The sequence below is a fragment of the Limulus polyphemus genome, unplaced genomic scaffold, assembly GCF_000517525.1.
Source record: "Limulus polyphemus unplaced genomic scaffold, Limulus_polyphemus-2.1.2 Scaffold273, whole genome shotgun sequence".
Taxonomy (NCBI): Eukaryota; Metazoa; Arthropoda; class Merostomata; order Xiphosura; family Limulidae; genus Limulus; species Limulus polyphemus.
The window spans coordinates 703,698-716,848 of NW_013665883.1; the positions used below are offsets into that span (position 1 = coordinate 703,698).

Consider the following 13,151-nt stretch of genomic DNA (forward strand, 5'->3'; position numbering starts at 1 on the left):
GCTAAAAATCTTCTCCATGCAGAACATCAAATAGGTGAAAATCCTAAGCTAATAACAAACAAGCACAAAAAGGGTACTTCTGAAATTCTAGGTGTGGTGACGAGATTTACTTTCCACACATTAATGCTTAAGATCCAATTAAGATAATTTGGAGACATACTAATTCTAAGAACCCATGAGTGAAAACAAAGGATAAAATGTTCTAATATATCAACCACAGAACAAGAAGATGCATCTTTTCTTGTATGCTTTGATGTAATGTTTGTAACATCACATTTGATGGAATTCTCACAAGGTACAGAGAGCTATTTTCAAAGATAACAAAGAAAGAAAACATCAGTTTGACCTGTTAGTTCTTCTTGAGAAGTGAGAGGGACTAATTTTACTAAAAGTTACTGGGGTTAAATGAATGATTAGCCATTATTTGTACACAGATTACATTTGTAGTTTAAGTTTATGGCTACAAAACAACCATATTCCAAAAGTGGGCTGCATACAATCAGATAAGGACGTAGAGTATTTTGGGTAACTCTAGGTAGAGAAACTCATGACATAAGGTATTAGATTCTGGTATGGCCAAACATCTTCTAAAGAAGTTGAAAATGACAATATCTTTTTTTTTTCAATATAGTTATTTTAAAAGTCTCTTAACACAAGGTTTTGCCAAATTTACTTACCACACCTTTACCTATATTGTTTCTATGATTAGAATCAAATTCATATCCAAAAAATAATGCAAATGTGTATTTTAATCTGAGATTTGTGCAGTTTTACATTATGTAAATTGTAAGTTTAGAAGTCTACAAAATGAAATTTCAGCTTTAAAGGTGGTAAACTTTTACCCAACAAACAAGTTTATATATATATATATATATTTATATTACCAAAAACAAACTTTACTACTCAACACTGAGATTACTTTGAATAAAACAATAGAAATAATTTTTTTCTTCTAATCTTTATTGGGAAATTAATGCATAAGCAATAACACTGGTATTTTGGTTTTCAGTCTCTAACTTTATCTCCCCACACGGCCAAGTTTGGTGTCAGTTTTAGGGTTTGCTGTAATTGTCTGAACTGCTACAATGGCTTCATTGATTTGGGTCTGAAGATCTCTCAGGTCATGAATATACAATAAACGAAGGACTTTGGCAGCCTGATTCATTACATAATCTGAAATATCAGAATCAATATTTCAATATAATTTTTTTTTTCATAAAGGTACTTTTCACTCTCTCTAAAAAAAACAAAGAAAATTGATTACTATCAATATACTAATCTTGAACTCAGTAAATATTAACATCTTATTAACACCGAGAGTAAAAGCTAAAATTATACTAATGATTTCATTACATTAAAAAGTTGCAAACTATACACTATATACAGGGTGTCTACAAATGAATGTACACATTTTAAGACATAGTAACTGGCAATTAAAGAAAGAAAGACAGAATAAAGTACATTATCAATAAACATCTGGGTGAAAGTATAGTGTAAACTAATGTTGAGCTACATCTCCACTACAACTTTCTTGACTTCAGTTTATACAGTGGGTACCTTTGCTATATGTCAAACACATTACAAGTAGATATTCTGGAACTGTTTTATTTCCCTGATACAGTCTTTAAGGTTGGCATACATAGCTGGATGTGGGTTGTATGCTGTAAACTTAGTGTATTCCAAAAGCTAAAAGTCCAGTGACATTAGGTATGAAAATAGGCCTTTAGATTACTATTAGAATTGCTCCAAGTGTTAAAGGCACAATGCAATTTTTTATATTTTACCTTTAAGGCATAAAATAGTGAATTTTGGTGTTTATTTATTTTAGATAGAATGACAACCTATATATGCATACATGTTACACTTTTGGCTTTTGGTGTTTGTTTTTCCTTAATCATCACATAAACCTGTCACTAAGCTAGTATATCTTAATGGTTCTCCAACTTTCCAAATCCCTGACTTAATCACACCTCAGTAGTGAATGTGTCTCTTTAGGTCCTGCAGCTATACAACTGCTTGTGTCTTTTTTTATCATAGATGTCCTTCTCACCAAATTATAATTTTCAACTGCACCATCTGCATTCACTGAACCCGACTAAAGGAACAATAGGCCTCAAAGGTCAAAATTCAACGTATCAAAATAACATGGTGAAGTAATGCAGTGGCACTCATGCTTAATGGATAGCATGAATAATTTATAGGTTATATTATAGATCGCAAATTGACTCTAACAATGTAAATAACTCTGTAAAATATAACTAAATCTGCTGAGGAATGACACAGAACATAGTACAATAGGCTTATACCCTGTTATTTCAATTTTTTCCTGTAGGGCAGTGTGACTCACTAGCTATATGCTTTGGACTTGTACTAGGATGGTTGCAAATCTGAGATTGGCCCGTTGTATGCTTTTGTGTCCTTCAGCAAGATACTTTACCTTATTTGTTCCAGTCTACCAGCTATACAATAGGTACAAACTATTAGCTGTGGGGTTAGACTGTGATAGACTAGCATCCTGTCCACTGGGGAATGGGTCACCATTCTCATTTGCTTGTGCTACTTGAAACGAGAGACTTAAAGCACCAACCCTATGTGCCTTAGAAAAGCATGATTAGGATTTAACTATTAACTATAATTGTATATCACACACACTTTTGGAGCAAGTAAGCACAAACTTCCTGACATGTGTACAAAATAATGCATGTTCTGAAAGAGTTACAGGATGAAAGTTGGTAAATCACTGATCTATATTATTTACTTGCAGCATCCTATGGCAGATAATCTAACAGTGTGCCTTACTGCCAAAGAAAAAAAATATGCAGTATACAATAAATTACTTATGCTGGGTCATTAAGTATCCTCCTTAGGATAAAAATATCTTGCATATTTTAAATGCCCATGCAGTTACTTAACCAAATTGTTTGATTGTTCCTATGCATGACCAACTTGTCAGAATTGACGTTTTTGATACTTTAGGATGGTCTATGCTGAACAGTAACCAAGTTGGCACTATCTGTTAAAAATATCGATTCTCAGTTCAGATCAAAGTGGAATAAAACTATGAGTGTGTTTAAAATTTAACCCTATATCCTTATCTTTCTTGTATATTAGTAGTTAGGCTGTAAAAACTTACAACTATTAACAGAAATCCTATGTAAGGTATATAACATAACATATGGCTGTTCCTAGTTTTAAACAACTGAAAAGAGAGAAGGCAACCAGGCAGAATCACCAATCACATTTTCCTAAACTGATAATGTATTTGCAACACTTATCTCCCCCTCACAAAAGCTTTCATGACTTATACTGTCCACTACTGTGCAAATTTTTGTTTGCCACTAGCCTTGATACTTCCACTTATTTCTGCCTACTAACATGGAAATGATTATGCAGCAACCCTCCACTGACAAGAGTGTGACACTACTCCTATTGTAACTAGCATCCTCTGTAATCTTGCAGCTGTTAACTACTTCAAGATTGTTTATATCACACCAAACCACATCAGAAGTGGGGAGAATGGGTGGGAAATGTGAGAACAGGTAGGTATCTATCAGAAATACATTTTCAGTTTACTTCCAATACAATATCTTACTTCCTCTCAAAAAAAACTAGAATCCCATATTGAACCAGTGGAGGGCTGGTAAGAATATGATTCCCCTTTAGGTTGTACTCATAGGAAAATGATGAAGTGTGATAAGTAATTAAAAACAACACACCCGTGGGAGACTGCACCACTTCCGAGCCAGGTATATTCTTTGCCCTTCAGTAATGTGTTGGCAAAGGGCCAGAAATATGGAGGGACCACAAGAGAAATTACAGAAATAATTGGACCCACCGGTGTAGAATGGCTAGGGCAAGAGAGACCATAAATGGGAAATTGACCTCAACCAACACCTAGTGGCATCTGAAATTGTATATCAGGTCTGTGGTAGGAAGAAGATCCTCTACCTTTCACCTCAAAAATGGGTCCTGGTCCAAAACCTGGAGGCACTGGGAATGTTTTGTCCAGTCCATGGTAGTAGGAGGGTACCCAACCTTACACATGTGGGAATTCTTGTGTCTTGTACAACTACAACCAACACCAGATCCACCAGGAACTGACATCCGGTGGATGGTAGAAAGAGGAACTGCTAGTTGGGGTTGCAGTCCAAAACCTGGCAGCATTGGGAATTTATCATCCAATCCATGGCAGGAGGAGGGTACCAGCCAAACACGTGAGGACTTATGTGGCTGGTCCAGCTTCAACGAACACCCACTCCCTCGGAACCAACATCTGGCGGATAGTAGAAAAGAGGGTGGAACAGCTGGAGAGGCAAACTGCACTACATGGCAGAATGCTAGATCCAACACCTAGTGGCATCTGGAATTATACATCAGGTCCATGGTAGGAAGGGCTTCATGTCATCTACATCAGCAGAATGCCACCAAGCTACTCTCAACTGAGCAGTATTGTGCCTTCATGGTCTACCATCCCAGTGGCCAGGAACTAGTAAGTAGCAATACCCCCCCCCCCACACACACACACATATTACTAGGAGGAGAGGAGGGAAAAAATTGCATTAGTAAGTCCAGAGGACCGCAACTTTGGAGACAGTGCAATGGGTGACAGTGATACTCTATCTTGAAAAGCAGAGTGATCACGTCCACAGAGTCGATCAATCAACATCTGACAGTATCTGGAATGAATTCTACATCAGGTCCACAGTATGAAGAGCCTCCATGTCACAGTCATCTAGCATTGTATGTGATCACAGGTTATACAGTGCAGATTTAAGACTAAGTAAACCTGGTTAGGCAACACTCACCACAGAGCAGGATCCAAACATATGATAAAGGCCCCTGCAAAGAAAAAGAAAATCAATGGAGTACTTACCACCCACAGATGAACAGTTATAGCACTGATCATGTCCCTCAATGGAAACATACAGCCAGTGACATGGTAAAGTGATGAATCTGATGGAAAAAAAAAACACATGAAAAATGTGATAATCATCAGAAGAAAGGGAAGAGAAACACCAGGTGACTTAACTGGTGAATTCAATCTAGAAGGGTAATAGGAAAAATGGTATGGAAGAGAGCAGCACAATGTGTCATATACTATCAAATAACCCTGATTGAGCAAAGGAGGTGGGCGGGTTTGGAACAGTCATAAAGGTGGGAAAAAGAGGGAAGGGAAGAAGGTGTGAAGGGGAAGTACCTCACAAGGAGCTGAAATCTTGGGCATAAAGGAATGATCAGGAACTTCAAGGAATGGTGATTTAAAGAACACGAATTCAAAAAGTCCAATGGAGGACAGGGAAAAACATGGAAGACCACATAGAGGTGGTAATCTGGAAGGGAAACTGAGCAGGGAGGACAGGAAAAACAGAAGGAGTAAAACAAAATGGGTAAGACTGGCAACTGGAAAACACAAGCAAAGTCAGTGGAAGATAATTTCACCCTACAGCTCACAACAGAGGCAACCGAAAGGCCCCATTCAAAAAGCCAAATCAAAAAAGTGGTATGTGGGGAACCACAGGATGGGAAGGACTATAACCCATTAGGATAGACCAAAAGTGGTACATGAACCACGTACATGGGCAAACTGCCATTGAGGAAGAAAGAGCAGGATGGAAAACAAAGAAAACTACATACAAAAATCCAGCCCTTCAGATGAGGTACAAGACAAAGCCATGCATACATAGAGAGTGCAGGTACAGACAGATGACACACGTCGAAGTGTGACTGACGAAGGAGTGTTAGAGATAAAGGAAGAGAAAGGGAGGTGACACCAAAAATTGGTGCAGCAGTGGAAATCACATGTGAGTGGGCCAATATGTAACCAGCAGCAGAACACTACACAGAGTGGTTTGACTTATGACAAGGACATATGGGAGGAGATGAAAAGAGGATATGCATATAGGTACCAACAAAGTGATGGGATGGTAGTGGGCCCGACACAGAAGATCCAATTTGAGAAAACAGAGGTCTGTTGACCGAGTGCTCCTTACCTGGTGATGTACGAGACTACCACAGAAATGTCAGAGTGATCCATCACCAACCAGCCCCTAGGAGTCCACAGGAAGTGAAGAAAAGCCCAACGAACAGCAAGAAGTTCCAAGATTGATATGGAGAGGATGTGGAAAGATACCATAGCCCCGAAACCTCCTGAGTGTCAAGATACACCCTCTACTGGAAAAAGAAGCATCCATAAAAGATTATATTCTGGAGGAGGAGATAGAGGAAAACTATCGGTTGTAGTGTACCAATCCAACCACCAGTCAAAATTGGTCTGTAATGGACAGGGAAGGGCAAGAGGGGTATCTAAGGGATCCCAAACAAAGCTATACTGACAATGACACATGAGGGCGCGACCAAGAGGAATGAGGGTTAAGTGAAGTCCAAGTCCCCAAAAGAGAGAAAGAACCTCTCATGCAATAGAAGAGGAAAGAGATAAAATACTGCATACGAGACATTCTACAGCTCACAACTAAGGAGCAGGTAAGGCTTGATGGAGGAAGGAGTTGAAAAACACCTCGAGATCAACCCAAAATTGTATGGGTGTGAGGAAAAATTGCTCCACTGTGACAAGCCAACCAACCAAGACAGTATCCTGGAGAAGAAACTCAGGATGTAGGACTGAGTCATCTTGTGAGGAGGCAAGAAGCAGCCATATGTTCATAGAATGGTGGAAACAAATGCTCGTGTAATGAATCAGGAGGGCAAAAAACGAGATCCCGAAGAGTGGGGAAGGAAACAGGATTGTGAGACAATGGGGGTGATGAATAGAAACAGAGGACCAGACTTACTGAAACGATTTTCAAAACCCATGGATCAATCACCAAGGACCTACAAACATTGGCAAAGTGAAGGAGTCTGGCCCCCATCAGCTCTGACCTGAGAAGGGTTTTCAGAGTAAGACAAATATGGGAAAAGGTAATCAAATTATTGGGGTCTGATCCCCACTAACGAAGAAGGGATACTAATGCTATGAGTCCAAATAAGGGAATTTGAAACAATCATCAGTATGTTCTATTTGTTGCATGAAATTGGGCAACTCTTGATGCCCTAGAGCTGTCACTTCATAGGTCCAAAATCATGGTTTCGACCCATTGGACGTAGTTGGTAATTCCGCTGCAACAGTTGTAGTCATGACCACCTGAAACTGTAAGTGCATAACTCACAAAATTGAAAGAGGAGAAAAAATAAATAAAATAATTTGTAACTCTTCACAAATGAAAACAAAAATGGTAAAGAACAACGTAATTAAAGTAGAAAAATTAAGAAACTAAAAATCTGTAGATAAGTGAATCTAACTGTGAGCAAAAATGTGTCTATTCAATAAGACTGCCAATACTGAGAAGTGGTTAACAGCTGCAAGATTAGAGAGGGTGCTAGTTACAATAGGGGTAGTGTTGCACTCCTATTGATGGAGGGTTGCTGCATAATCATCTGCATGTTAGTATGCAGAAATAAGTGGGAGTATCAAGGCTAGTGGTAAGCAGAGATAAGATACTACATTGGTAGGCAATCTGTACTATAGTGTATCATAGTGTTCAGTGGTATCTCATCTTGAACCTTTAGATCTGCAGCCCAACATGCTAACCATAACAGCACAACTAGACTCTCAATAAAAATTTCAGTTTATCCACATCTACCAGGATCAGTGGAAGAAAATAACACAACATCTTTATTATTGTAAATGATACAAGATATACTAAACTTTGTTTTGCATGGTACATTCTGAATCAGTTTGCAAATACTTGATCATGTCTTATTTCTACCACCCAATGAGAAGAATTTTACCCTATCATCAAAAACACATGCAAACTTTCAGTGTTGCCTAGCTAATGTTTAGTATTCTACATCCAGTGGAACACATCACGTACACTCTTAACAAGTGTATCACTGAAAACATTCAAATAAATTAATTAGTAAATTTTAAAGAATTCAAGTAGCTTATCCAGTAGCCTTCAAATTTACTACATAGTAGGAGTTTGAAAACAAATAACAAATACTTCAATAATGCTTTGTATAAGTAATATTGATGGAAAATATTAAAATATAATATTCTAACTCACCCCCTGTGTCAAATGCCAGAGAACTTTCATGTAAAGGAAAGGGTTTGCCCTAGGAAAATAATATAAAAACAAATAATTTTTACAGATAAATTTAATTAACTAAAACAGATTACTTAAATTTTTGTAATTAAGAAAAACACAAACAATCTGGATAGTAAAACATATGACAGGACATAGACGTTAGACATTCCTACTAGTAAAATACATCACAAAATATTTCCAGTTATAGCAACATCATTTCTTTCAGGAAACTGTAACAAATAAACAAATTACACTTTTTTGCACGACAAGAAATTCTTCAAAACTTTTTTGAAATTCAAACGTATAAATACCTGTGGTTTTTCTTTCTTTGAAACAGCTTCAACTGACAACCGATTCTTCACAAGGGTACATATTGCCTAAAAACAGAGACATCTTGTTATTTTTAATGTCATATTCAAGAGTTTTGAATGCCATTTTGTTTCACTTGCTAGTCCCACTAAAAGTTTTTATTATTACCATATGTCAAACAAATACAATTGTTTTCTTTTAACCTGATTCATAACATTATTACTTTAATTTTAACAAAAGTAAAATGAATCTGACAGGAGTTAATCTATAACACAAGGTTTTGGAAATGTTTAGATAACTGCCCTAAAACTACTTGATATCTGATGATCAGCTTTAAACAGACCACCCATACTAGTATTTCATTTCTGGGAATTTCTTACACAATTGTATATTAATTAGCATGTTGATTTTTTGGTTGAATGTTTGAATTCACATACTTTTAGCCTCCTGCAAGTAATAAAGGATAGATTATATTCATAATTCTTCTCTCTCACTTTCAATTAGGACTTCAAACTGATTGAATAGGAGGAAGGTTTTAATAACTCTGATTCTAATAATAATAATAAAATTTTAATAAATCAATTCTCCTGAGCACTCTCACCATACTGATCAAATATGACTTTATGGTTTAGTCAAAAAATTTTGTTTAAATTTAAGATTTTATCAGTTATTTACAGTACCTTTTAATGTGACTTTCAAGGATTATGTTTATTAAAACTTTTCTTAAAAACATTATTTACTTTTTTCCTAAAGGTTTGTGAAGACCCATGCTCAATGGAAATTACCCAAATAAAAATGAAAGTGTTAAAAGTTGTCAGATTAATTGCACTCTATAAGAATGATTTGTACATGCTGATACACATGCATGAAAAGGTATCACAAGTGACATATATATTTGGTTCACAATGAATTCCCAACTATTCGAAAATGTTGCACCACCACTGATGGATTTATAGATGGAGGATTATGATATAGTACTTAACAAAGAAGAATATTTGTATTACAAAACAGCAATGATATGCAGGCGAGAGACATATCAATGAGGTTGAAAAAAACAAAAACACTTAAACAATATCCAACTACACACAGGACTACTTCTACCACAGCCAAAGTTCATAAAAATGGTTCCAACCCAGAAAGAAGCTATTAACAAGTTACATATACCATAATAGACTGTGAACAAGATTTTGCTCTTGTAGAGCAGCTTTATCTCCACCTCATGATCTCCTCCCCATACACTTGTAAGAGAACATCACATTGTAAAAGATTATACTAAAAATATTTTGTAAATGATGTAACATTGGACAAGGTTTAATTATGATATTATGTACTTGAATACTGTGACACAAAAACAGTTGATCTGCTGCCAATGACAAGTTGATACAGAGAACTTAAGAATTTTTTGTTTGTTTGGTAAAATAAAATTCTTGCACTATATGACCAGAACATCAGGATAAGCATCAAGTTACATATCAATATGGCCAGGATGTCAAGAAGGTATGACTATATCATGATAAATCATCAAGTTACATATCAATATGGCCAGGATGTCAAGAAGGTATGACTACGTCATGATAAAGCATCAAGTTATTGATCAATATGGCAAGGATGTCAAAAAGGTATGACTACATCAGGATAAAAATGGTTACATCAGAATAAAGCATAAAGTAAAAAATCTAAGTCCACAGAAACATTTCTATAAACCATGGAAAATGAAAATGATGTTCAAGCTATCTTTGATGTAACATGACTGTGCACTCATGAAGTTCTTGCATTTGGTTAGCATAAACGTGGCCTTAGAAGCCAACGTCCACGTTCATCAGACAGTGAAAAGTTTCTTAGACCAACAAACCAAGAAGCTTTTTACAATGGATATTGCTGTGTTAGATAATTGTAATCATAAATTTCAACAAGATTAATCATGGAAAATGTAGTTCCAAGTGCAGTATGGGATCTGGAACACTATTCTTATAAAACAAATAACCATCTGTATATATTGTTTATGAGTCTTTAAAAAACTATTACATAATTAAAATAGCTCTACTTTTCAGGTGGTTGTATGGTTGTACATTTTATTAGATTTAACAATCTTTATAGTGAAACTGTTATATATATATATATGAAGCCCTACCTTTAAGGTAACTAAGTGATCTGGATGTTCTGTTATATTTAACAGTCTTGCTAAAGTTGAAACTCCAGCTTTGAAGTCTTTATCTTCAACTATATAATCAAAGAAACAGGTGTTTCAAAACAGTTATTGTTATTTATAATAACACCTGAACACTTAAAAATTATCTTATATTCTTTCACCATGACTGTATTTCATGTATTTACTTAAGAGCTTTAACAGACCCTCTCACTTCCAATCCTTTATTCTGTAAGACTCTTAACTAATCTTAAACATCCATCTTTCTCACCAATGAATATGTTACAAAATATTATTACTTAAAAAAATTGCTGACAGAAATTCGTGACATCGTCTAGTTATGAAAAATCCATGTGCATAAGTAACATTTTGTACTAAAAGTTAAAATTATTTCAAAAACTTGTAAAAAAATAAAAAAATGCAAAGTTTAAATGTTTTAGTTTTAAGTTACTCAAATTGCATCAAGTGTGTCCCTTCACTTTCACCAAATTAACGTGTCTCATGTTAGATGCAAATCATTTCAAAAATGACGATACAAAAATACATATTGTCTGTACTGGATGGCCAGCTATTATCCTGGTATGCTGGGCTGGTTACAGCTGGCAAAAAGTTTGGGTGGCCATATTAACCATGATGCAATATTGAAAAAAGACAAACAATGTTTGTGAAATGGTGGTCCACTGCATAATTTATGTGCTTGGAGTGTATTACAAAATTAAAAAATTTACATCCACAAATGCTTAAGTTTATACATGTTTCATGTACATGTGTGTGTTAAAATGCACACTGTACATAATTTAAGTGAACTAAAAGCTTATGAAGTGTATTTGTGTCAACAATTTAATAATTTTGATGCATGTAATAAACAATAATAATTGTAATGTACTTCACCTTGTCCATTACAGCAAGAATCCAACACTCAAGTGATAATGAATTTACTCCAGTAAATATAACAACCTCAATTGAGCCTCACACACATCATCATACTCACTTTGACAGTTTTGTGCCACATATAGTACACACTTTGAATTTCCTGTATTATAATAGTGAATATTTTCTTAACCTATATGGAAATGATTCTGAAAGATTAAATTTGTTTTCTTTGTGTAAAATTTATTGTAAACAAGGGCTGTTTGTAATGTTTATTTTTATGATATCTTTATAAAACTTGCAAAATAATAAGCCATATTCAGCTTAGATGATATACACAGAGCCATAAATACATCAAAAATGGAGCTTCAAGACCAGATAGTTTGAGAATCTCCACCTTTACAAAGCTTACAGAAGACATCCTCTTGAAAGTAATGTTGGAGTGTCAATGAAGCAGCATAATAGGTAGCACCTCTGAAATATGGACAGATGCATTAATCAATTTTTTACCAAAATCCAGAAGTATCATTCTTACCTTAAAGGCCATCAAATCAACATACTACAAAACATCATTGGCAAGATTCCAGAGAAGAAAGTAGTTAGAAAGTTTGCTTATCAATTTGAGTTCTCACTACTGTCATCACTTGTTGGTTATTGAAGTGACAAGGAAACTTGGATCAATAATGCTGAAATCAAGGCTAGTATGTGGGAAGGTTTTTAAGCTGGTCACAACACATTAGCAGTAGTTTCAGATCTAGATAATATCTATAGTAGTATACAGCTGCCCATTCTTGCTAACAAATGCTCAGAAGAGGCATCAGTATAACATATGTAAGATGATTCACAGCTACACTAACTACCAGAAGATGTATAATGAAGCATGGAAGTTGGCAGTCAGACTGGATCACAATCAGTACTGGTCTGTCTCATAGGTCACCAATCTAAGTAGTTCTCTTCAACATCTACAACATTGATTTATCTCACCTTGAAAAACTAACCAGATGCCATGTGCTAACCTTTGCTGATGACATTTTGAAGTAAAAGTAGGGCTTTAGCAAATGATCATCAATCTTGCCAAAGTGAAAGAGATGTTCTGCAGCATACTCAAGAGTAGACAAATCATCATTAGCCATCTTAATACCACAATAACCAGAGCTACTAAAAATATCAATGCACTTAAAGCAAGAGGTTGTCTAAAAGACACCTTAAGTGACAGTCATAGGTAAAGAAGTGCAATACAGCCACCAATGAGATAATTTGTCATCACCAGATCTCGACTTCCTCATGTGAAATAAACATCTTGTGCCACAGGAATCTGTGGAAATCAGTTTATCACATAAAATGTAGATTGAACAGATTGTGAAAAAAAAAGCCTATCAGCATCTAAAAACCATGATGGACTGTCTCCTGTCATCACAGACACCAGAGATAGCAAGAGCTGCTTTGGTATTCGTCGTCTCTTGGAGCAACAACATATTGCATAAAGCTGGTAGATTATTCAAATTTCCCAAACCAGCAATACATAAAAGAAGTTCTACTGTGGGTTGCTGAAATCAGTTAAGTGCAAACAGACAGTGTCATCATCATGATATTTGTCAGTGATACACAGGCAGTGGTATTTAAAATTCTGAGTGATTGTTCCCCAGATGGATGGCTGAAAGCAAAGCAACTTACAGTAAGACCATCACTTATATGTATGTGCTAGGTCATGCAGGGATATATCAATCTCCTCTGCATTAATAAGA

The 13,151-nt window shown here is 35.7% G+C and overlaps 1 protein-coding gene across 1 annotated transcript in view; it reads right to left on the reverse strand.

Annotated features, from left to right (window-relative positions):
* Positions 1 to 729: 729 nt before the first annotated feature.
* Positions 730 to 13,151, reverse strand: part of LOC106456942 (UPF0568 protein C14orf166 homolog) — a 25,037-nt gene continuing 12,615 nt past the window's right edge. The window contains exons 5-8 of the mRNA XM_013916320.2: positions 10,522 to 10,610; positions 8,393 to 8,458; positions 8,061 to 8,109; positions 730 to 1,173 (exon numbers count right to left, since the gene is read on the reverse strand). Coding sequence (XP_013771774.1) covers positions 1,019 to 1,173; positions 8,061 to 8,109; positions 8,393 to 8,458; positions 10,522 to 10,610 — 359 coding nt within the window. The 3' untranslated portion in view covers positions 730 to 1,018. The remainder of the gene's footprint in view (positions 1,174 to 8,060; positions 8,110 to 8,392; positions 8,459 to 10,521; positions 10,611 to 13,151) is intronic.